The sequence below is a fragment of the Pogoniulus pusillus genome, chromosome 15 (assembly GCF_015220805.1).
Source record: "Pogoniulus pusillus isolate bPogPus1 chromosome 15, bPogPus1.pri, whole genome shotgun sequence".
NCBI lineage: Eukaryota > Metazoa > Chordata > Aves > Piciformes > Lybiidae > Pogoniulus > Pogoniulus pusillus.
This window is the reverse complement of record NC_087278.1, coordinates 13,288,604-13,314,079: the sequence shown is the minus strand read 5'-3', so window position 1 is coordinate 13,314,079 and position 25,476 is coordinate 13,288,604. Positions and strand designations below refer to the sequence as shown.

Here is a 25,476-nt window from a genome sequence, read left to right as displayed (position 1 = left end):
AAGTGACAAAGCCTGTTTCTCTGTACCAGAAATGCTTTCCATCTGGATAGAGGTGAGATTTCAGATCCTTTCCTTTCTCCCTCAGTACTTGGCTTTTCCTCCTGGCAGCTCCCTGCTCACCAGATTGCTTCTCCTGGTGTATTACATTACACAGGGAACTTAGGCATCTGGCTGGGGTCGGGTTTTGTGACTGTGGCCAAGGAGAAACAAACTTATCTGTCTTAGAGTCCTTTATCTGCACCCTACTCTTCTCACTAGTGATGGGAGATATGCTCTGATGAGGTAGACTGTTCTTCACACAGGGTCCAGAGAGGAGTAAAATTAGTGTATATTGATCTTGATTTGCTGTTGCATAAAATAGGGACAACATTTAAGCTGCAGTTACATTTTGAGTGACAATCATTGATATCTGAACTGTAAGGCTTCAGTGTGCAGCTGGAAGTTGCTTTCACTTATTGTGTCCTTTTGAGTGGAGATAACTCTCATCACAGCCACCTCCTCCAGGCAGATTCTCTACTTTTTCCTGTAGTTTTCCCTCTCCTTTCTGTCATGCTAAAGACACACCTGAAGGAAATACACCTAAGATTTTTTCCTGCTGGTAGTGGTCACTGAGTGAGCTACAAGTGGCAATGTCCAGGCCTCAGCCCCAGTTTATAGACATCTGTGTATCAAAACAGTGCCGGGAACTGCTCTAAGTTGTCAACAGCCCTTTTATTGTGCACGTTGAAGATTTACAATGACAACAGTGTAGGAACAGCAGTGAAGTGCTTCTGTCACTGTTATCTCAGTGGCAGTGGAGAACTCACTCTGCACCCAGCAATTTCTAGGGCAAAGTAGTTGGCAGCTCTAAACAGAATCAAAACCCTGGGCTGATTCTGACTAGAACTTAACTGCTGCCCAAACGGTTTGCAATGTGCTCTTGTTGATGTGCCTTCTTGGGGTGAGTGCCAAGTCCCCTCTATTCATAGAATCAACCAGGTTGGAAGAGACCTCCAAGATCATCCAGTCCAACCTAGCACCCAGCCCTAGCCAGTCAACTAGACCATGGCACTAAGTGCCTCAGCCAGGCTTTTCTTCAATACCTCCAGGGATGGTGACTCCACCACCTTCCTGGGCAGCCAATTCCAATGCCAATCACTCTCTCTGTGAAGAACTTCCTCCTAACATCCAGCCTATACTTCCCCCTGGCACAACTTGAGACTGTGTCCCCTTGTTCTGTTGCTGGTTGTCTGGGAAAAGAGACAAACCCCCACCTGGCCACAATGTCCCTTCAGGTAGTTGTAGACAGCAATGAGGTTAGTTAGCCAGAAACCAAGCCCTTTCAGACAGCTGCCATCTCTGATGCTGCACAGGCTGGGCCAGATCAAGTATTAGGGACAAACAGATTAGAGTGGCAGTCTGAAGGATGCTCCTCTGCCCAACAGATTTAGAGACCTCAGCAGTTCTCCTTCATACAAAAGCAAATAAGGTGCCACGGCTCCTGGTAAACAGATCCTCTGTCCCAATGTGCTGCAATAAATTATTCCCAGAAATTACCCTGGCATCCTGCCTGGAAGATTTCCTAAACGAGTATAGCAAACTCCTCCAAGCTGCTGTGCACTGCCTCCCTTCTCTCCCCTCCTCTGCAGCCATTCTTAGAGACTGCAATTTAATAAATGCAGTGCAGCCAGCAGCAATTTGGCAACTATTGTGCATAGGGGACAAACTGCCCTTACTCCCAAGAGCATTTGGCCTTGGCTGAAATGGCACAGAGTTTCTAGAGAGCTTTCCATTGCACTTTTACACACTGAGGGTCAGAGGTTACATTGCAGTCCATTATCATGCCAGCTTCACAGATCAATAGGTAAATAGATCAATATTCAGTTGCTTAAGTATATTTTTTTCAGCGTTTTAGAGGGTGGGAGTGCAAGTGATTATGCCAGAACAACATCTCTTTCTTTTCAGAGAGGAGAAACTGGCCCACGTTTTCAACTAGGTACCTCTTAGAATGCACTGCTGCCAAAAGGCATCCTTCCCTCACTCCTCTTTTCACCAAAGTGATTTGCAAGGGGACTCTAAGAATAACCATTGCCCATAGTATCAGTATTTATCTTCTTCCTATAGGACTCCACAGGTCCTACATAAAGCATATTTCCCCTATAGCATTATTTTTCTTAGGATGTATATACATTTTTTTCCATCTATAAATGGAAGGAAATTCACTTAAAATTTAACTGAAAAGCTTTTTCTTTTACTTTATTCATTACAAATCAAAACTTAAAAAATTCTCACAGCCTTCCCAAATGGTGCAGGCTACTTGAAAGCAAATTGTCTTATTGCTGTGAATATAACTGAAGTAACAAGTCTCTTAGACTTAAGTAGAACATTAATCATATTCAAAGTTCTTAAAAATTAATAATGATATAGCCACAGACAGCTCTTACTATGACAGCAATGTGCTAAGGAAATTAGCAGCCCTTGGCTCTCCCCTTTGCTCTTCATATTGCTTCAAGGAATCGCCTGTACGCCCACAGCTGCCCATATGCTTCCCCTCCTATCAAAGGCAAATCCCCTGGATGAGCTTACAACATGTTAATCAGCATCATCTTGGAACTGGAGTAGGGACCATCTACTAACCTGACATGATTCACAGTGTATCCAGCATGCAGTTCAAGGAAGATAGCTATTTAAAGTATAGCCCACATAATTCACACCAAGTTTTAGCTAAAGGCAGATAAGCATGGGTCAGTACATATTTAGGATGTACTGCCTCGTGCCAAGACTCCCTCTGTGTTCTGGCTACACTATCTGACTGCATAATTTAGTGTTCAGTAGAAATCAAAACAGAAGAATAAATAAATTAGTAAAGATGGATACATACATCAGCAAGACTGGTAAAGGCAGAGCCCAAGCTCCCATTAAGTCTGTAATGAAACTGAGCTGCAGAAGAACATCATCTAAATTAGCCTTCCTCATCACTGCATTTTGGCCAGACATGAGTGTTTTTGTGCTTTGAAAGGTACCACAAGCATTCTGTAAAGAAAGATCAGAAGGCACGAGTCACACAAATTATTTTTTCAAATTCATGTAGTCAAATTTTCCTGTATTGTGGAAAGACACCTACAAAATTCATGGTGCTTGGAAAAAGATCATTGAACACCAATCTTATCTCAAGCAGCCTTTCTCCAAGTTTTAGCACAGGCTGCCACAGCTGTATTCAGGCCAAGCTCAACTTGTGGTTCTGTGCAAACAAAACACTGGGAGAACCAAAGACAGCAGTTTTGTAGAAGGAGGTGGAATACAGCAGGAATGCTCACTTTTGGTTTGGTCCTAAGCTACTTACAAACAGAAAAGTAAGAACATGTATCAGTTGTTACAGGAAAAAAAAGACTCCACAGGGGTTGCACTACTACTAATGTAAATTAGACAAGTATTTTCTCATACCACAGTTGTTTTACCTGCACTATAGTGCCCTGCAAACTTTATTAGGTGAATGTTTTCAGGGAGATCAAATTGTGGCACTGTTGTTTCTACACCTGCATTTTCAGAAAGCAAATGAGCAAGTTAGCTGCAGTTTTGTTCCTGCACAGTGGGAGGGGAAAGAAAAACTGAAAAATAAAAACAAAGCAGTACCAGCAACTTTGCTCATGTGATAGTGTGTAAACCACAAAGCCGAAACACTTCTAACCTAAACTCACAGAGGAGATGGCAAATCAGAAAACATAGCCAGTGTGACAGATGACCTCAGCCCCCCTTCTGCACATCCAACTGCCAAATCTCTCCTAGCTTCTCCTTAACTGAGATCACAGCTTTTTCCACTGCAAATCTGGGGCCATCAAGAGAAGGGTATGATGGCCTGAAATAAATGCAATACAAACAAAAGGGGCTCATGTAGGGATTGTGTTATTAATTTTTACATTTAATGAAAAACTCCATTTGTTCAGTCAGAGCTGCTGATGAATGACAGACTACCACAAGATCCAGAACACTCATCCAGATCACCACGAGATACACTAGATTGTCTCCAGAGGATCTGCCAGCATGATGCCGAGTTGTAAGAAACACTGTTCCAATCTGCACACACGTGAAATTTTTGTTCAAAGAGCTGGTTATTTCAGGCTACTGGGATATCTCAGTTTAAACCATTTTCCCAATATCAAACTGTTACCTTTTTTGTTCTTTTTTTTTTTTTTTTTAAGAAAAAGACAATAAAAAGACAAAAACATCAAGAAATTATGGCAACAAAATCAAGGTGTGGTTTGCTTAAATTAATGACAACTATGTGGTAAGATAATTATTATATTACATTTCAGTCTACTGCAAACAGTAAAAATAGCAAAGGTCCCAAAATTTCATTTGAATAAGAGGTATTACTAAAGCCACCACCCCGACCCCAGCAGGCTAAGACACTGCATCTAACAGAATTGCCCACTCACTTATTAAAACAAACAGCAACATCACTAAGAATGGGTCACTAAACATACAGAACTACATTACCTAGGTAGAGTTTATTGCAAAACCAGGAAAGAGATAGCAGACCCAAAGTCTGCCTTCCATTTCAGATTTGTATCAGTTGTTCTTTGTTTCACTCATTCACACACACATACACGCAGAAGTTGCTAACACATTTGAGTTCCCACAGTCTCACAAGAAACTTCAAAACAGTTCAGTAAAAAGTTAAAATGAGATCTTTTACCAGAAGGGCTAAAAAATCCCACCCCACCCCCCTGCACTACCCTTTATTTTCTAAGTTTTGGATTCTAAAAAACATACATAAAAAGGAAGAGCTATTTCAGTAGCACAAAGACTACCTTAAATATATCAAAGTAAGTCTAAGGAAAGTTAATACAACTGAAAAAAAAAAAATTAAAAAATATTACCTGCATCACACATAGTCAAGTGTTTCATCAACACCGCTGATAAGTCCTAAGTCTCCAGCTGTAGTAGAGCATTGATTGGTTTTGATTACTTTTAATTAAGAAGTTACAATAAAAAAATGCAGTTGCAGCAATTCATTTGACCTGCTCCCTTTCAGAGTTTCAATAAATATGTTGACATGTAAGGTTAGTTGAGGCTGTCATGCAAGACAAGTTACATAACCAAGACCAACTCAATCTTTATAATAAAGGCAACTTGCATTCAAAAATGAACTTTACCCCTTACAATTTTATTCAAAGGGTAAACATGAATTAACCCAGCTGTTTACCTGAATTACAAAAGTAACATGATTCAATATGAAAATAAGAAACTGTCTACAAATCTCTTGACAGTAATAAATTGCAATATACAATGCATACAGGAGTTATACAGAGCAACAAACTCTTGTACAAAACAAAAATACTTTAATACCTTTAAAATCCAAATTTTTTTTTAAAATCATCATGAAAAAGATTTGAGTCAGAACTCACACCTCAATTAGTCAAGCTTCTGGTAGCTACATTACAGCTATTTAATATACAAAGAGATAAATCTCTTCACTAGTCATTAAAACTGCCTCTTCATTAGAGTTGCACAGCTATTCCGTCTCGTGTTCCCAGATTAAAAGTTATCTTCAAATCATGAGAACTGAATTTGTTGAACACCAGAGATCTAAAGAAAGAAAATGCAATCTTACTTTCAAATGCACCTTTTCTGAGACTGTATCGCCCCCTTGAATTGTCACAGTGTTGAAATGTCAGGCCAGCCACCACCAAAGGACTAAACAAAATTCCTTCTCATCTTTCAGAGTGGGGCAGCTGAACTAGCATTTCAATTTTAGCAGCAGAAGGTAGAGTAGGGGATGAGGTACAGTACCTGTTGATATGACGTTGTGTAGACCATAACATTCTGCTGTTGGCCATCTGTAGTTATTAAGCCTGCTGGCAACTGGTTAGCTGAAAGAAAGAGTTTTAAGAAAGTTAAATGAGAATGGCAGAATACACAGAACTCTGATGTGTCTGTCACCACTAAACCTTTACTTGTGGTCCATGAGAATGGCTTTACAGCCATTCCTCTCCTGACAGCTACCATCCTACACTTGGCACAGACACACTTGTTACCAAACGTTAAATAAGTAAACAAGAGTATTCCTGTTACTAAGAAACAAAAATCAACTTCATTTTGTGTCAGATAATCTAAAAGTAAGACTGCACCTTGTTCTACCTCTGGATGTATCTGAAGCAGAACGCTCGTAGCTCTACACTGGCAAGAAGGCTGGAGTTTGCCATCCTTACCACTGAAGAAGCAATCTCCAGCATTCAATATCCCAAGAAGCCTGAAGAATTCAGTCTGTTTTGTTCAGAGGTTAAAATCACATGAGCATGCACATGCACGAGGAACTCAATGAAACTTGCATTTCTTAGAAAAACAGAATCCGTCAGCAACCCTGTAAGGTCAGAACCCCATGGAAGGCAGCAGAGATGGACAGAGATGGGCAATGATCAAAAATCCTGGCACTGCCACAGCCTGACATCACGCCAGCTGACTTCAGTTTGCCTTTCAGGATGTGCACAAGAGCTCCAAATTTCATTTCTTCTGAGATGTAAAAAGAAAACACAGGGAGTGATGCCCTAAAGATAAGCCTTCACAAAATCTTGTACAATGAGCTCTGTGACATGACTGTCCTTTGGAAGCAAAGCAGCAAAGCTGTGAAGCTGCAAGGTTTAGTCACTGCAGCGTAATGTTCTCCCCTAGGAGACAAACAACCGGGCTTTTTTGTTTCTGAAGCGTGCCTGCCACTACGTGCAAATAAGACACAGAGCACCTTTAAAAAATCTGACAACATAATCTAATCATGACAGATTTCATTTGAAAGCTGATTGCTTGGGGTGAGGGGGTTAAATTGGGGTTTTACTTGGGTTGCTGGTATTTTTTTCCTGCCCTCACAGTACTAATTTTCAAACACTTAAGGTGTCAGTTAAGAGTTGCATAAACATCACAGTGAGAAGTAGCTCTGTCAGGTCCAAAATTTTACTGCCCTTTGGTGTACATGTTTCTTATCCAACACAGTTTTAATGCCAAGACTCTGACTCAACTCTGGAATTAGAATCATAGTATTATTTTGGTTGGAAAAGATCTTTAAGATCATCAAGTCCAACCTTCATCTAACTTGGCCAAGTCTGGTGCTACATCCCTCAGCACCACATCTCTGTGTCCTTTAAATACCTCCTCGGGAAGCCTATTCCAGTGTTTGAAACCCTTTCAGTAAAAAGTTTCTTCTAATATCCAATCTACACCTCCCCTGGTGCAATTTGAGGCCACTTCCTCTCATCCATCATACATTACTAGGGAGAGGAGACCAACACCCACCTGGCTCCAACTTTCTTTCAGGGGCTAAGACACAGAGCTAAGGGTTATGCCACAGTAGCACAGCTACTACTGCTACTCCTGCAGCAAGACCATCATCTGAACGGATATTTAGCTGTCCCTGTGGAGAGAAATACCTGCAGCACTTGACAATTATTTTACATAAATTCTTTTTTCATTTTTTCCTACTACTGCAGTATCTTCTTTGCATCCTGCTAAGACCTGATATTCAATTCCAAAATTCCTCTTTTCAAATGGCAGCAATGACTTTAACTGGAAGAGGGTAGATTTAGATCACAAGTGCAGGAGGAGCTCTTGCTGTGAGGGTGGCAAGGCACTGGAACAAGTCACTCAGAGAAGTTGTGGATGCCTCCTCCCTAGAAGTGTTAACAGCCAGGCTGGACAGGACTTTGAGAAACCTGATCTAGTGGAGGGCATCCCTGCCCACAGCAGGTGAGTTTGAACTAGATGATCTTTAAGGTCTCTTTCAACCCAAACTAATCTATGATGCCATCAAATGTGGGAAAGGGACAGAGGATCTACAGACATAAGGGCACTCCTTCTCTTTGGTTTCAATTTTCTGGTAGGCATTGTATTCAGGCTTAGAGCATGTGCATCCAGAGGTGAATACCTCCAGAGGAGGAGACTTTACAACCTGCCTTGGGCAGCCTGTTCCAGCGTTCCATCAGCCTCACAATGAAAAAAAATTTCCTCACGTTTCCATGGAACTTCCCACACCTCAACTTCAACCCACTGCCCCTTGTCCTGTCATTGGGCATCACTGAGAAGAGCCTGGCTCCATCCACTTGGCACTCACCCTTTATTAAAGAGTCCCAGCTCTCCTCATAAGGAAGATGTTCCACTCCCTTTAATTTTTGTGACTTTGTGCTGGACTCTTTCAAGCAGTTTCCTGTCCTTCTTGAACTGAGAGGCCTAGAGTAGGGGGAAGGAGAACGTCTCTTGACCTACTAACCTTCTAGTACACCTGAGAATAGCACTGGCCTTCTTGGCCACAAGAGCACATTGATAGCTCATGATCAATCTTCCATCCACTAGGACCTCCAGGTCCTTTTCCCCTTCACTGCTCTCCAACAGGTCAATCCCCAACCTATACTGATACACGGGGTTGTCTGAGTTGCAGTTTACCTGTTTGAAGTGCAAATCAGAATATATATAGAATTAAGCTTTTAGAACAAGATTCCAAGCTGGACAGGCTCCTAACAGCTACAATCTAGAATCCATCAGGTAAGTAAATTTGGCCTAGAGTTGTGTCTTATTGCTTCTGAACCAACAGAACTATTGCATCTGAGTGAGTATGGCTTAAGAATTACCTATTTGTATTGCCTATTTTTTAATTATAAAATTAATAGTATTTCTTAAGTACCCTGTAAATATTCAGGCTTAGATTCTTAATTTCTAGCCAGTTTAATGATCTTACCTGCCAGGCTAGAAGAGACCTGAGAATCTGTACTGTTCTGCATAGTCAAAGTCAGTATACTTGGATCAAAGTGAGTTTCAGACCTTGAATAAGTAATTTAATTCTTTAGGCTCTGAATTTTCACTAGTTCTGCAGTTTAGCAGTGATTTTTAAACAGAAGATTTATCAGACACTTGAAAAAACAAATCTCAACACTAGATATGACCAGAGCTGTGGTTTCTAATTCTTCTTGTATCAGCCCGTAACATGCAAGGTAAAGGCTACATGTAAGAATCTAGCATCAACAAAACCAACACCAAGTCCCAACAATTGTCAGGATTTAAGTCACAGTAAATGGAGGAAAAACTAGAGAGAACACACATGAAGGTCCTTGTATCTCTCAGCTGCCAAGCTGTGCATTCATTTCAATCTAAGAAATACTAAAGTATTTTAGAATTATACAAAGGCAATGTTCTTCTCTGGCTCATTTCTCAAAGATGAGCTCCTCAAGATGAGTTTATGTTACTTTTTCCTCAACAGTCTTGCAAGCAGAATGAATGTGGCCCAGATGTAGCTCAAGAGGCTAGAGCTACTGGTTACAGAAAAAAAAAAAAAGAGAAAAGAAGTTTGCACCTTTCATTACAAACTGTGTTTAAGTATAGCCAAAAATACTGGCACCAATGCATGCATTGAAAAATCTTCCACAGGTGCCATTAGTTCTTACTAGAATGCTGTCATCTATCACCATATTACTTCACTCTGACCATAAATTCCACTGGCTGGGAATTTATCTGAGCACAGGTTATTTTCCAGACACCTCAAATGAAAATCTCAGTGGAGCATAGATGAAACATGAGCAGCCCAGGATGTACTCCTCAAGTAAGAATTCTGACGTTTAAGGAAGTGCTGAGTTTGGAAAAGCCATAGTAGTAATATAATAAATTAAAAAGTATAACTTACTAAATGCTTCTTCTGTGAGCTCCTCACTTAGACTGTCTCCAGTTGTAACGGCTCCCCCAATTCCTTTTTCTCCTTTCATTGCCTGGAGAGAGAAAGTAAAAGGAAAATTTGTGTTGGCTTCAAATTGTTTCAAGACTTTCAGAAGAATCACAGTTCAGCAGCAGCTAGAGTTTGCAATCCAAGACCTGTAAAACTCCGTGGGATTTAAGAACACGTAGAGTACAAGAATATATGAAGGGTGTTTTTTATCTTAGCCACAATCCTCAAGAACAAAAGCTATGCTAACTAGGATCGCGTAGTTTTAAGAAAGGCTTTCACCTTCTGCAGAAAGTCAAAGGCCTGCAGTAATCCAGGAGCATTTAAAAAGCATTTACAAGAAACCACAGAATCTCAAAACTACAGCGAATGTGCAACATTTGCTTATCAAACAGACACTAGTGCCATCATAACACTAAGAGCTGACATTTAAAACCAAGATACTGGATCAAGAACTACATCCAGAAAGGGTATCAGCAGAGACAGACAAAGCTCCTAATCATCCGCATGCACTTCTACAAGTATGAAGTTTGATGCTGTATGCTATCACAAAAGAAAATCTAACAAAATAATATAGGCAAAAAAGATATTCTCTACAATTGTCTGATGTAAGGCAAACGCTGAACTACAAACCAGAAATATTTTGTCATACATGCTACTCTGAAAACTAGCTGGAATTGAGGTTTAAAACTGATCAGCAAAACCATCCAATCCATCCAGCTAAAACCCTGTCCCACATCACATATCTGCAGAAACGTTCTATGCTACTTTCATTCTTAAGTGAGCCACTTCAGAAGTACTGAAACTAGTTAAGGACTACTTGCATTTTTTATTAAAGCACATATAGCACTCTGACAACATGTGCAACTGCTACACAGAACTGGAAAAAGACAGCACATAGCAGTACTTCAACTTTTAGATTGTACCTCCTGTTTTTGTTACTCAGTCATCATAGCAAATGGGCCTTCTGCGAAAGGGAACCTTCAAGTGCCATCAGCAAATTAGGTATCATTAGCTTGTCTGACCCCCCTGATTAAAAAAATTCAGCTTACAGAACACAAAGAATGTCTGAAAAGCATATATATGCAGCACTGCCAGTTTAGACATACCTGGTTCACTCATGCCAGTAAAGCCAAGCAGTCATACTGACAGACAGATCCATATTCTTAATTTTTTTTCCTCCTTTTTTTTTCCCCAGGATGATTTCAATCCTGAACAACTTTTTCATTCAGGACTATGAGGAAGACAAGTCACTAGATAAAAATAGTTTTGATTTTTTTTTTGTTAAATCTGGTATTCTGAGGTAAAACCAAAGCAAAGAACCAAGTAAGCATAACAAACTGGACTCCAGAGAGGAGGTGGGGGAATGGACCAGTACAAAAAACAACCAGCAAAAACAAATACAAAAACCCAACCAAACAGAAGGAATTCCTTCTTCAAAAAGTTTAAATCACTGAAAGTTACCTTCTGCTAGAGAAGGGATAAAATAAACTGCTTGAATCACATACTTAGCATGTACTACATATCAAAAGCAAAATGAGGGATAGGCAAAAAGAAAAAGCTAATTAAAAAAAAACATTGAAGCAGATAAGCTTCTATGTGAATCATTATTCCAATATGAGAAAAAGATTTTTTTTTTTGCAGATCCAAACCCCAGACAAATAATAGGCAATAGCCTAGCTCCTCAGAGGATGCAGTCTAGCAGTTTTATTGATTGAATCCAAAGATCGAATTAAGTACCCTTAATAGGTACCTTTAAAGAGCACAGTGATTTACTACCAGCAGTATATAATAGAACTTATTCAGTTGAAAGCTTTAACTACTTTGAATCAGCAAGTCAAATAAAAACGTTTACTTACTCCTTTTTGTCTTGATATCCTCTGGTAACACTTTTAAACATTAGATTAGTCCCTGACAATAGCTGTGAGATACTGTGCAAGCTATCCATGGTACAATTAAAACGACAGGGAGCTAAGGATAAACTCAACCAGGTTAAATAAATGAGGAAACACTTTTGTAAAATACACCAACCTCTCTGAATTTTTGGAGGTATAACTTCAAAGGTTCAACATAGCTATCAAACCCTAAGGTTGACATGGCAAAGAGAATATCCTCTCCATTGATGGTCTTTCTTTTCTCTTGGTGACACCTTTCACTTGCTTCTGACGTTATAAAGCTGATGAATTCACTTACACACTCTTGCACGCATTCCTTTGCATCCTTAGCAATCTAGTAAGGAGAAAGTATCATAAAACGATTAATCAAGATGCAAAAAGATTTTAAAAACAATCCCAAAGAACACACTTGACAATAAGGAAATATCCCCAAACATGATGAAAAATATCCATTTAAGCAACACCTGCATGTGATGGAACCACTGGATGTCATCACTGCTCTATGTAAGCACAGCTGCAACACGATTTTAGCTTGTTTTACTACTTAACACAGCACAGCCAACTGACAGGATCTCCTCAAGTCATAATTGTGTCTGTACGAGCTTTTACATGTAGATGCATCTCAGTATTGCTTACTGTGCTTAACCAGACCTTCCCTTCAAACTTGTTGATTGCAATGTCATAGCCTACTTGTATCTTCATTTTAACAGACTCAGCAGTTCCAGACCCACTACAGTAAATTCCCACAAAGCCAGCAGTGAAAAGTACTTTTATCCTGAGCAGATTCAAAGACCACAATATATGCCTAGCAGCAAGCCTCTATAACACTGTAATGTTCTGGTATACATTTTTCCAAATGAGAATTCAAATGAAGAAATACATGACTCTGGCAAGAATGGAGTAAGTAAATTTGACTGTGGTTTTCAGTTGGACAAAAGTAATTTACCTGACTTAAATAACAGCAAGCATTACTAATGCTTATTTAGGAAGCTGACAGGAGCCAACTGAAAGCTTACAGTAACTAAGATTCTTATTTTTTACATGACAAGAACCTGTTTATATTTAAAAAAGAAGCAGTAACCATGTGTAGAATCTTCACCAGTTCCTCTGATATTTTCAGACATGTAGGGTGAGATTTTCAGTTCTCATTAGTCAACAGCTTCCCTTGTAGTTTTTCACAAAAACCTCCCTTTTTTCAAGATAGTGTGACATCCCATATGCTAAATTCTTGAGAAAAAGCTCATCTTGATCACAAAAAATTTATGACAATATGGACTAGTGAGGAGATTTTCACAGCAAAGACATAAAAGTAACACCCAGATCTCCAGAAAGCCCTGAACACTACGAAAGTACAAGCAGATGCAAGTAAATTATGCCTTGCTTCTATTTAGAGTGAGCTAGGGAAAAAAAAGAAAAGAAAAAAGAGAAAGAAATCAGCTTCAGCTACAGGAAACGTTATTGGGGCAGGAATTGTACTGGAATAGAGAAACAGCAAGTAATATAAGCCCTGCAAAAGTTTAAGATAAACAGGTCAAACACTCAATCACCTACTCAGCAGAATAGATTAAAAAGTCTGTTCTTACAAGTAAGAAATGGTCTTTCAACATCCAGACTTATCTGATACATCATATAAGGCAGTGTGATGGTTTGAGTGTTCCCCGCCTCCCCCCCACTTTGTAAAATCACCCAGACTAGACTCAGCCGGCTCTGGAAATTGAATGAAGCTTATTATTTACAGCTTAGCAGAATATACAAGCAGATATTTACAGTATATACAGTTATATACAGAAATATACAAAGTAAAAGGTAAAACAGAAACACAACTCCCCTCCTAGAAACCCGAGTGCCGAGGAGGGGCTGCAACCGCCCCTTCACCTTCCCCCTACCCCTATAAACCTTACACCAGTCCCGAGGAAGAATGGAGGTTCAGCCAGGGGGTTAGGAAGCAAAGTGGATTAGTCAAAGAAACAGAAGGTGTGGTTAGAGAGAGCACGATGCAGCTTGGAGCTCCTCAGCAGGAAAAGCTGTGTGTTATCTATGTTTTGATTCTTACACATCTCAGCAAGCCTGTGAATGAGGTAGACATCAGCCTTGTTTTCCTTTCACAGCCTGTAATCTAGTTCTTCCCACCAAAACATTCTAGGTAGCTTCAAACTAGCACAGGCAGTCTTTGGATATGTAAAGATTCAAGTGACGGAAGACTAACCATTCTCTTCCCTTCAGGATGAGGACTGGATTTTTATTTCGTCCAAAACAGTTAATTTATTCCAAATTTTATATACCTCTATAAAAACAGATTGAATTTCTTAAGAGAGAACTGCATTGAAAACATTCTTACTGATGCAGGATTGTCACCAAATCTGGTTTGTCATGACAACTGCAGAGAATACATAAAAAGAAAGCTCTTGAAAACCCTATGAAGAGCACTGCTCTGGATATTCTCATTACAGCAATTACTAAAAGTTTTCAGAAACCTAAGGAAATTGGACTTGGTCTCAATTACTCAATTCTGCTCAGATTTTTTGTCTGTCTTTTACAAGGCTTTTCTTGGATAATTTGTACAAATACCAACTCAAGTTTACTCGGAGGAAGGAACAGAACGCATTTATATATTTTCTTTACCAGACAAGCATATTACCTTTCCTGTTTGGGGTATGGCATTTTTCATTATCCTTGCCACATTTGCAATTGGAAGATATATATCTTGTTCTCTAAAACTCTCTTTTGAGCCATTTGTATCTTCATGGTCATTCATGCTATCCTCTGTGTCTAATGAAATAAAGAAAAGTTAACAGAAATTGTATCTGACAGACAGCAGGCAATAATTAAGTCAGTTTAAAATCTCACACCGAAGTCTGAAGACCTGTGAAAGCACAGTGTATCAACATTGAAGAAATCACTAAAAAAAAAAATCCACGAGAGATAGATGCCTCCTAGAGTACCTCATAGTTGTTCAGCATCATCTTTCCCACATTATGAGCAGAAATACATGGAGCTGCTGAAAACGAAGCATTCTTAATGTCATACATAAAAATACAAATTGTCTCCTAGAATTCTTTTTTCTTTTTGTCATGACTTCAAAGGATTCGGTGTTATCATTGTAAAATCCAACCCCCACCCTTCAGACTGCAGAAAACATGCTTTACATAGTGAAGTATTGTGAATACAAACAATTGTAAATTTTTAGCTTGAGAGAAGATAGCAGAGAACTATGCAAAAACTGGAAGGCAATGTATACATATACACACACATACAGTAGTATTTAATGTGAATACTTCTTACCATCATGAGGCTGTATCACATAGTGACTGCCACCAATGTAATCTCCAGCAATTCCTAACTGAGAAGCATCTGTTGTGGAGCTATCACCATCCATCTACAACCAGAAGACGGAAACCTTTCAGGTATGTTTATTATGCCATTAAGTGCAGCTATTGATGAAAAGCAGCACTTTAATCAGCTTAAAACTATGAGACAAATTTATACAAAGCACATTTTGTCATTTGAGAACAGCATCTCGTTACTGGGCTTTATTGACAGTGGAAATAGTAAAACTGCTTTGTGAAGCTTCCCCAAAAATTGAGCCAGAGGCCCAGGCTGTGCATCTGGTTCAAGCAGCACAGATACAGCAGCCTTGAATTGTTCCCATGAGAACCTGACCAGAACTGGTCAAGGCATCTGTTTCTCTAACAACTCTCAAAATCTACATTAGCCCACTGCTCACTGAATGTTTTACCCACAATTGTTACACAGAGTGTAATCCTTCACTCACCAGTACCCTCCATACCGACAGCTCTTGTTAAGTCCACTGACAAACTTCTGAACAGACTTCAGGGCCAGCTTGGCATCCTCTTTCTTCTTGAGGTGCCTTCTGAGTTGTGTTTTCCTTTGCTTTCCCTGGTCCTGCCCTGCCTCACTCTCCCTGGGCATATTTCAGTGCTCCTTTCATAAATGTTCTGATACGGCGGCCAACATGAAATCTTCTCCTTGAGGCCACAGTATAATAGGTAATTTGAATGCTAAAAGAATGGAGGAAGCCAAAACATCCAGCACTTCCCTCCCCAACTAGAGGGAGGCCTTTGTCCTTTGGGAGGCACCAACTACATGTCAGCTAGAGAAGTCTGGGAGAAGCCTGCCAATGTGCAGACACACATGCATTCTTACAATGGCAATGCTTCTGTTACCAGAATGCATTTTGCCTTTTTACAGGAGTAATGAATTTCCTTAAACACTATGAGAAGGTGCTCAGAAGAAAGTTCAGACCTATAAAAAACATCATGGTAAACAACAGTTTCACTTTCAAAGGTGTTATTTTAAAAGTTTGAATTCAAGTCTAGAACTTTTTTAAAAAATTGAACAATCTTTGTTTTCCAGCTGCAGAACATTTAGCTCCTGTGCCTTCTTTTTATCTTGTAAGGTGGTATTTTTGTAATCACGTTTTAATAATGCTTCCTTCAGAGAGAGGAAATAATGCAAAAATTAGGGAGAGGGAAAGGGCTCCCAGCACATGCAAATTCTTCCAACACTGGCACACAAATCAAAAGACATTTTTGAATATGCTTAGATGCACACCACCAGATTCACCTTTGCCCTTAATCTATTTTGATGTTACATTTAACATCAAACAATTCTGTTACTATTTGCTTATCTACCTCCTTGTTGGAAAATAATCTCTTCCATTCATATGATTTCTTTTCTGGGCCAGCAATTCCCATCCTTCCATCTTTCCACTCCAGTCATTTCTGACAGGAGCAGCAAGCCTTTCTGACAAGCTGCTCAGAGAGCACCCTGGGAGTCAGAACCCAGCTCCATTCACCCACTGATCTAGACAAGCTATGCAAGTATCCTGGTGGCTTTGGAAAACAACCTCTGCCCAGAAAGGGTTGTATGGTCGTTACTGATGAGACCATGCAGCTCACTTCTTCCTAGTACCATTAACCTGAACAGGGAGAGAGAGGGAGAAGCAGTCTTGTGCTATTTTTATACTTAGCCAGAAATATGAACAACTTAACCTCTCTCCAATCTGCACCTTGCCTGTGGACACAATGCTAGGTTTTGCTTTCAAACCTTCAGGCAATGTCGAGTGCTACGCTTAGCCACAGATGCACATGTAACCTGAGTGATGCTCACATTCAAACAATATTACAACAGCTGGACATAGCCTTAGGAGCTGCTTGGAAGAAAAAAACACCTCTTCCACCTCTTCTTCATCATATAGAATATTACACACATATTTCTTCAAAGCATTTCTGTTCCCTTTTGGTGGGCTTCTGTAAAATAGTTTCACTTCTTACACAGCAGCTCTGCCCAAAAGAAGGAAACTGTTCCAGGCACCAGCCTCTTATGTGCCAATTCTCACATACATTTTCTTTTTTCTGCATTTTGCAAAGGTCTTTTTTTGAGATTTAACTTTGGTTTTCAATTTTCCAAAGGGTCTGCAGTTTGCTTACTCAGCTCCCTGTTATGACAATGCAAGGATGTCACAATCCTGCTCATCAAAATCATCAAAACTGACATAATCCATGACAAAGAGTTGTGTCTCTTCTTCTGCAGCTTGAAGCAATTAACACACTGCAGTCTGGTACATCACAAAAGCCACCTCCAAAATTATGTTAGCACTTTCTAACAGTCGTCATCTCCATTTTGGCTCTCTGATCCCTACTAGAATTTAACTCAAGACTTAAGGTCTCCATACGCTTTAAGCATTAAGTTTACACAGCATCAATATTACTTAAAACACCTTGCTGTTTTTTCTCCTTTTTCAGTCTTCTCTGAGCCACTTGATCTAGTGGAGAATGACCCTGCTCATTGCAGGGGAGGTCAGACAAGATAACCTTTGGAGGTTCCTTCCAACCTTAGCCATTCTATGATTCTGTATCTTCTAAAATGTTTCTTTCCTCCAAAATTGTAATATTCTCCAAATTCCTGATCATTCATCCTGCAGGCTTCCCCATCTGAACCTTTATTGCCAATACTCAGCACTATCATTAAGAAATGAATTTTGCTAGCCCAGCTCATCTTCGAAAGTTGATTCCTGATGGAAGTCTTTTACATCTTTGCTGCATTTGCAGGTAGTTTTGGCTACATTATACTAATGCATCCTTGAGGTATTATCTTTGCTTTTATTCTCTTCTATGTGCACATTTCCATATCTTTATACAGTATGTACTCTTTCACAATTAGTGAGAATTTAAGTGGAAGCTTATCAACATTATGAATCTAAAACACTGAATAGCAAAATTGACAGGAAAAGGCTTGCAAAAGAAAACGACAGACCTGTCTCAGATAAAGCAAGCAGGGACTGACAGTGTAACATCAACTGGAATTACTTGTGAGTATTACTTTAAGAAAGATGTTCAGCTGCCAAAACAACCTTGGGACAGGGGATTACAGACAGTGTAACACCTTTCTGCATAACACTTAGCATAACCAGGTCCTAATCCAGGATCACAGGATAGTTTAGGCTGGAAGGAGCTTTGGGGTGTCTCTAGTCCAACTATTCCTGAGAGTCCACTCTGAGCATGTTACTCAAGATGTGACTGTATAAAGCCTTGAAGACCCATACAGACAAAGCCTACCCAGCCACTTTGTAAGCCTCTTCCACAGTTTGGCTGGCCTCACAGTGAGAAAAGAAGCAGCACTGCTACATATTGCTTCGATCCAAGTAAGTTGGAAGAATCTGTCAGGTTTGTAATTTCATTCAAGTCTAGATGAGACAAACGAGACCCTGCTGAAAAATGTGGCCACTGCTATCCTAGTCATATCATAAGGAACACAGGCACACATTTAAGTACTACAGTTTTAATTTCAGGTGTTTAAGACTCAAGCCAACACATACCTGACTATCAGCTCAGGATAACACAACACTCAGAAAATGAAGGCACACTGTTGTCAATACACTGTTACTAACTAATCACACCCTTTTAACAAAAACAGACAAAGCAACCAAAACCAAAATCCACCAAACAAAACTCAAACCCACAAAACCAACTGCTTTCAGTGTCCCTCAAGTTAGTCTAAAAAGACAGCAGACCAATGTAACATAGAAACACCCTGTTGACAATAACTGCAGTCAGTGGGAGACTCTAAGGACAACAGTTGTTACAGTGGCACATTTAGAATTAAAGTGCTACTTCTTTCAATGGAGTAAGATACTAAATTTCATGAACAGACATAATTCTGAGAGATCTAACCCTGAAAGGCTCAGATGAGCAAGAACCTCTCCTCCAATTTTAGCTTATGGCACTGTTACAACTTCCTTCAAACCACAGCACCTATTTGCAGATTATACATCCTATTTGCATGGCAGTTTCAGCACGCAGATGTTGCAATATCTTTTAACGCAAGACAGGCTCTCCTACACCTGTGCAGCTACTGAATCATATGAAGGATACATTCCAACACTCCAATTGGTCTTGTAGCACATACTGCACACCTCTACAAGAAGTACTTACTGAATCTGGCTACTATCCTCAGCGTTAAGTGCCAGGAAAACACTGATGGTACACCATGCATGAACATACTGAGACTGAATCAAGATTGACAGCTAAGAATATCAGAAGTGACAGCATATCGGTCTCTAAAGTGACCATAACGTCTGATTTTTATCAACAGTGAGAGATAGAACCCAAATATAGGACACATAATCCAAGTATTTGGTGATACATAAGAAAAAATATCCAAATACAGAGCAGCAGCACAAAATTTAGCAGTGGTGGTTTTGGTTGGTTTGGGGGTTTTTGTTTGTTTGCTTGCTGCTTGGTTTTGTTTGTTGGGGGCATTTTTTTTTGTAATTTGATTTTTGAGGGGTATTTTCGTGGCTGTTCTTAGTTGGTTTTGGGTGCAATTTTTTGCCTTTAATCTCCAATGAAAAATAGGAATGTACAAATTATGGATCCAATAAAATTAACGCGAGAAACACATTATAAGAGAAACATTTCGGATCAAGAACATGAAAGAAAACTCAGTGGTGAGATGCAAATGAATGCACATACAGGTTTACTCTGACATCTGGTAGAAAAATTTTTTGAGGGACACTTAAAAAAAACCTGTCAGCTACCCACAACTCAAACTGTTCCTAAAATAACATGGCTATACTGAATCAATAGAACCTCAGTATCTCAAAGTAAATCTTGCATCCTGTTTAATCTCAAGAGGAGAGAAGTATCAGTGGCAACATTCAGAGCAGCAGACTGATGCTGAGAGGACCTGACAGTGTCACTAAGGCTTGTTAGCATCTAGGTAGTACCAGGCTACTTCCTCTGGACCATGAGGAGGAAATCTTTCCTTATGAAACCAACCAGGCCTTTTCACCTTTCCATAAACCACATTATCAGCTTTATCTTACAACTCCAGATGTTACAAGTCCCATCTGCATGGATCCAGTTCTGCTCGAGTATGTGGTAGCTCCTCACTGGCTAAACACTCACAAGTATGGTTAGCTGCAATATATATGGGTGGACTAACAATGATATATATTTTTATATGAAGTGGGAGTGGACCAGTGATACGGAGCAAGCAGGAGAAACAGGTCTCATGCCTTCTCTTGTTTTTAGCAGTAAAAGAGAAAACTGGAGAGAACACCACACACAAAACCCCACAAACCAATCAACCAACAAAAAAAGCCCACCAGAGCAACGGAGGCAGCTCTGCTGTTTCTGCAGAAGCTGCAAGAGGGCAATAGTGTTCAAGAGACTGCACCACCACCTCCTCCCTTCCACAACACTGACTGAAAACTGTGTTACCTTTCTGCATAGTTTTCAATGTTTTTCTAGCATTTTGTTGTCAAAAACTGGAGTTATCTCTTTATTAAGCCAGCAAGCCATAAAGCCTGTCTTTTTCTTTTCTAAGTCTGATAACATTCATAGGTTGGTTATGTTTATCCCTCATTGCAGTAGTACATGAAGTGTGCCAAGAAACATACTTCTCGGGTGATCAGGAGTTTTATAAAGTTAGTTCAGAGCAGGCCAGTATTTTCAAAATTTGATAATTTGCTGACTACTCCTTTTATTGTATCGACATTATTTACATATGCTTAGTATGCACAGTGTCATGTTTTGTACTTTTTACAAATATTCTACCAATAAACACCAATTCCCCAATATTCTCTAAAGTAGTATTGCAAAACACAGCACTGAAAAGTGAAGTTTCTAAGCAAAATTTTATAGGTGAAAGCACTAAGGAGGTTTGCAGTCCTTTAAATGTTGATAAAAAAAAAATCTTGACTCAAAGTTTCATAACATTTAACATTCCCTGTCTTCACAGTATCTTGAACAAACTTTTTCATTCCATTTCGTATACTGCCTCCCTTCATGTAATCTGCACAAATAACAGGTTATCTATCAAACTCTGAACTGCTGTCATTGTCAAATATTGAAGTTTAAAGAGCAATACCCAATATTCTTTAGTTCTTTCAAATATAACAACTATAAACGCCAACAGCCAGAACCCCATACAATCACCCACCCAATGCAAAGCACCAGTAACTCAGGAAGATCTCATGATATAAATGAAACCACCTTGTATCTCCTAGGGAATTAGATAAATCCCCCACTTAATGTTATACCTGTCATGCCACTGGCCACATGAGCAATGTAAAAGACTAATGAAGCTTCTTTATAAACTCTATACTGATTGCATGTACACCATTTCTCCATTGCAGAAAGCCAGTTATAGCCAGATTCAATAATGCAGCTTCATTTTGCTTTTCACTACTTTGAAAATTGAAAATAACTTCCATCTATCAGCAAGACAGGCAAAGGTTACTACATTTAGGAGTGCCTATTCAAGGGCTGAAATCCAGATTTCTACATCCCTCACTGCCTAGAAATATTCCGAGTCATTATTTTGCTCTCCTATATGCAAGTAAAATACACAATGTAGCTTTTACATGTCAGTTCTATGCAGAACAGTCTTTTTGGTTAACCTTTTAAGAAACTGATAAAGCTAGAATTTGGCTTTCTATTACTGCAGTATTGCAACAGGTTTGAGAAAGGGTTCTTTAACCAGTTTATCTTAGTGTAACAGTTGTGTAACAATATATAACGACATGATTGTCAGTGAATAATCTATACGAATCTCTTTAAAAGATCACTAACTACAAAATTTCTGGATGGAGTAATAACTGGCACACGTAGATATGCCCAGTAACACTCGGTAAACACACAACAGTTACGCAGATATTGCAAATGTTAGGAGTCTCACCCCTCTACCTGCCATGTGTGCTACAGACTAAAATACTGTCGATACTGCTCGGCTCTGCCATCCGATCAATCTCACTTCCTGATTTCATGCCCTTCAATGATGCAACATCAGACACCACGGGGGCACATGGAAGAAACCTTCGTTCTTACACAGATACACTCCAAGTCTTCCTAGCACCTAGGTCACCTCTATTTGATAGGTACCTTAACTATTGTGATCCCTTGTTTTCAAAGCGAACAAGACACAGCATTCCGTTATTTGCCAACTTTATTGTGAAATCACCATAGCTGTTATTTCCGTGCTCAAAGCATCAGCTCCCTGGGCTTGTGGAGACAAGAGGCCGCACACAAATACCGGCCGCTTTTCCCCGGAGCCCGCCCGCGGAGCACTGCCCGTTGTTCCCGCCCCGAGGTGCCGTGTCCAGGTCGGGCTCCGCGCACCGTCACCTCAGTACTCCCACCACAACGCGGTGACTCGCCCCTGTATTCCTTATCTCTTCAAAACACCGCCAGGCTTTCAAGAAAATTTCGCTCTTGGCAAGGGCAGCAGGCGCCGGGCAGAACTGGTCCCGTTGCCCGGCTCGGGGCCGTGGGCGTGGTGGTAGGCCACCAGAAGCGCGGCGGGGCCGCGACCCCACGCTCCCGCGGCGAAGGGAGGGGGCTCCGAGGACTGCGGCGCTAGCCGGTCAAAAACAAAAGAACGGAGTCTCCTCTGCCCGCGCACGGCGAGGCGCGGCCGCCACAAAGCCACCTCCCCCGCCCGCCATGCCGTCACCGAGAAGAGGGGCCCTAGGGCACACCGAGCGCGGCCGATGGCCTGCGAGGGCAAGCCATGTTGCGGGGTCGTGACGCCCACCAGTCCGGCCCGGAAAGAGGCTGTAGAGCCGACAGATTCCCCGCCGCGACCTCAGTGGGCGGTGAGAGGTGCCGAGTTCTCCTCCTGCCCGCGCACCAACGGCCGCGGCCCGGCTCGCGGCGGGCACGGCCGCCGGGCAACCGCGCTCCCGTCTCCGCCTCCTATCCACCCCCCAACCTAGGCCACAAAATGGAGCCGGAGCGGCGGGGCACATCTCCTAAACCCAGGTCCCACAGCGACAGGGGGGAACCGGCGGAGGAAGCAGCCTCCCCGTCCCTGCTAAGACCTCCCCAGCCGCCGCCTCCCTGCCCGCGCGGCCGCCGCCTCCCCGCTTTCCCCCTCCGCTCCCCTGGCCGCGCTACTCCCGCGCACAAAGAGGCGAGCGGCCGGTGGCGGGGCCCGGGGGCTGTGGCCCCCCACTTCCTGGTCCCCGCGGCGGCGGCGCGGCGGCAGCGCCGGGGCCCGGGGAGGGAGACGGACATTTCATTCGAGCCTGCAGTGGAACCGGTTACCAATCATTGGCCGGAGCCAGGCACAAACCTCCAGTGCGGCCCTGGTTGGCTCCCTCCGCAAATCGGCTGTTTGGTTGGACAGAAAATGGCTGCGAAGGAACCAGTCCCAGCGCGGAGCCCCGCTTCCCGCAGCCCGGCTGCCCTCCCTCCGCGCCGCCTCCCCGCCACGCGCTCCGGCTCTTCCCCTCAGCGCGCTCCCGCCCGCCGGAGCCGCGGCCCGGCCCTGCCCGCCTGCTTTATGCGATAGAGGCACCGGCCCCGGGGGTCAGCTGGGGCCGCCTACTCTGTACCTTGGGACGAAAGGGGCCTTGCGGCGGGGCTGAGGTAAAACGGCCTTCAGCGGTGCTCCTGTAGGTTGCTTTACCTGTCTCCGGCAAAAGAGTTTTCTTCCGCTAGATTCAAGGGTGGTGGTGATGTTTGTGTAGTTGGGTCTCTGACCAGGCGCAGTTCTTCCCCGAGGGTGTGGTAAAGGAGACCCTAGGAGATGGCGAACGGGGGAGAGTGGCCTTGCCGGCTGTGTCCTGATGGCTTTATCCCCGTCCTTTCCCCCCTGTCTCCGATCACTTCAGAGACGGATGTCTGCTGTCAGTGGGGCTGGCTCCATGTTTCTTAGAGGATCGAGAGGATCCTCCGCGCTATTCAAAACTGACCACCAGCATCTGGGTTCATCGCTTGAGAGGTAGGCACATTACATCCCCCTGACAGTTCCTAGGTCTCACATGAGCTGAGAAAGAGCCTGAGGAAGATGGAAGGAGGATAATGGTCCATGGCGTCTAGGTCCCAACTGCCTGTTCAGTGGAACAAAATCTTGGTTTAGAGCATCTGTAGTTCTGTGTTGCCCCTTTACAGAAATAAAATCTCACTGAGTCCGGAAAAGATTGTTTTCCCCTCACGGTGATACAGGGCCTGAAGAGCAGATTTTCCTTACACGTTTAGGCTTTGTTCTGAAGAAATATGAGCTGCTGAGTGAAGATAACAGTTGGACTGACTTCACTGAGATACATAAAGCTCTCTTAAAAAGCATTTATATGAAACACTTCATAATCCACCAGTTCTGCCATTCACTAGAATTGAAGAGAGGGATTTTTTTCTTGTAGATGAAGGCAGCCAAAGACATTCCACACACCTGACATCAACATGTGTGTATGCAATCTCCACAATGGAAATAACAAGACTGATTTTGTTTTGTGCAGCTTTTAATGCCCTGTAGTCATTCTTCATTATACGAGAGTATTAAGTGTTTTACCTAAACAGGTATGAAACTCACGTTTCACAATACTAGCATTCTTCTGCTCAAGACCTGACAAACACAGTACATTCCTTTCCTAGGTTTACTCTGACATTGGGATTTAAACAAAGCAAAACTTAATAAACATTAACATATTTCCACTTGTTTCCCCATAACAACATTAGTTTAATCTGTGTAAACATATACATGTGTGTATGATATTTACATAAATGCAAGGATTCAGATTCACCAAAACTGTTCATGTATTGGACTGTTTTGAATTTAAACTGAAACATCAAATGAGACAAATCTTGCACGGCCTCAGGTTTTTACTGCAAATGCTATATGCAGCTTGCTTCTGCCTAGTGGGTACTGTGAGCGGTTATTAGTTTGTTGGGTTTTTTAAATGCCTGGAAGTTGTAAAGTGATGAAAAGAGCATTAACTAAGTTTGGGACTTTATGAAATTAATTCTCCCTTTATTTTATAGCTGATGTTCACTAAAGATAGTACCATGAAAATACACTGTTCGTCTTGCTGTGTAGTTTTAAGATCTCTTGGTGGATTCTGTCAGCCCAGAATTTAACAAGTGGCTAGAAACATGAATGCTGACCAGTGTGCAGGTTCCTCAGGGCACAGAGCAAACACTGCCCTTTTTTTGAGCAGCTAACTGATATTTTGAATCTTTCAGTGAAAATGTAGCCCTCAAATCTTTTCTACTGCATATTTTTCAAACCTGAAACAAAAATATCAAGTGTTTATCTGATGGCATTTTTGCTGGCTATTATCAGTGTTCTACTGATGGAGAAACTACTTATCTGCTTATTTTACTCAGTGCTTTAGGATAGCATAATGGGAAGAAGTGTTCACTGTTGCTAGTGACAGAACAGCACTCAGTGGTTAAACTTGTAAGCCAGCTGAAAACAGGGAATCCAACCCAGTATTCTTTACATACATTTTATCTTGTGTTCCTTCATTAGTAACAACTTCTGTTACATGTTTATCATGCAGTCTTTAGCTGACTTATTAGTTTATCCATATGCTAAGTACATTCTCAATGTCCATATACTTGAAGCACCATGTGTTCTATTCATACTGTATATCTGAAA

General features: G+C 41.3%; 1 protein-coding gene across 4 annotated transcripts; it reads right to left on the bottom strand.

The window, feature by feature from the left end:
* Positions 1 to 392: 392 nt before the first annotated feature.
* NFYB (nuclear transcription factor Y subunit beta) lies at positions 393 to 23,318 on the bottom strand. 4 transcript variants are annotated; one of them, XM_064155428.1, is made up of 8 exons: positions 23,170 to 23,253; positions 14,854 to 14,947; positions 14,210 to 14,340; positions 11,708 to 11,905; positions 9,641 to 9,722; positions 5,773 to 5,852; positions 4,860 to 4,917; positions 393 to 3,012 (listed from the first exon to the last, which is right to left on the bottom strand). In XM_064155428.1, the coding sequence occupies exons 2-7, from the start codon at positions 14,945 to 14,947 to the stop codon at positions 4,906 to 4,908; spliced, it is 597 nt and encodes a 198-aa protein (XP_064011498.1). In that variant the 5' UTR covers positions 23,170 to 23,253; the 3' UTR covers positions 393 to 3,012; positions 4,860 to 4,905. The 4 variants fall into 4 exon arrangements, with proteins under 4 accessions (XP_064011498.1, XP_064011499.1, XP_064011497.1 ...); XM_064155429.1 differs by lacking the exon at positions 393 to 3,012 and having other exon boundaries at positions 3,878 to 5,568; positions 23,170 to 23,318; XM_064155427.1 differs by lacking the exon at positions 393 to 3,012 and having other exon boundaries at positions 3,878 to 4,917.
* Positions 23,319 to 25,476: the final 2,158 nt, after the last annotated feature.

Coding starts and splice junctions, on each gene's coding strand:
- NFYB (XM_064155429.1), bottom strand. CDS start 14,947: ATGGATGGTGATAGCTCCACAACAGATGCTTCTCAGTTAGGAATTGCT. Junction 11,906..14,209: donor CCATACCCCAAACAGGAAAG/GTAATATGCTTG, acceptor TCTCCTTACTAG/ATTGCTAAGGATGCAAAGGA. Junction 9,723..11,707: donor ACCTCCAAAAATTCAGAGAG/GTTGGTGTATTT, acceptor TTCTCTCTCCAG/GCAATGAAAGGAGAAAAAGG.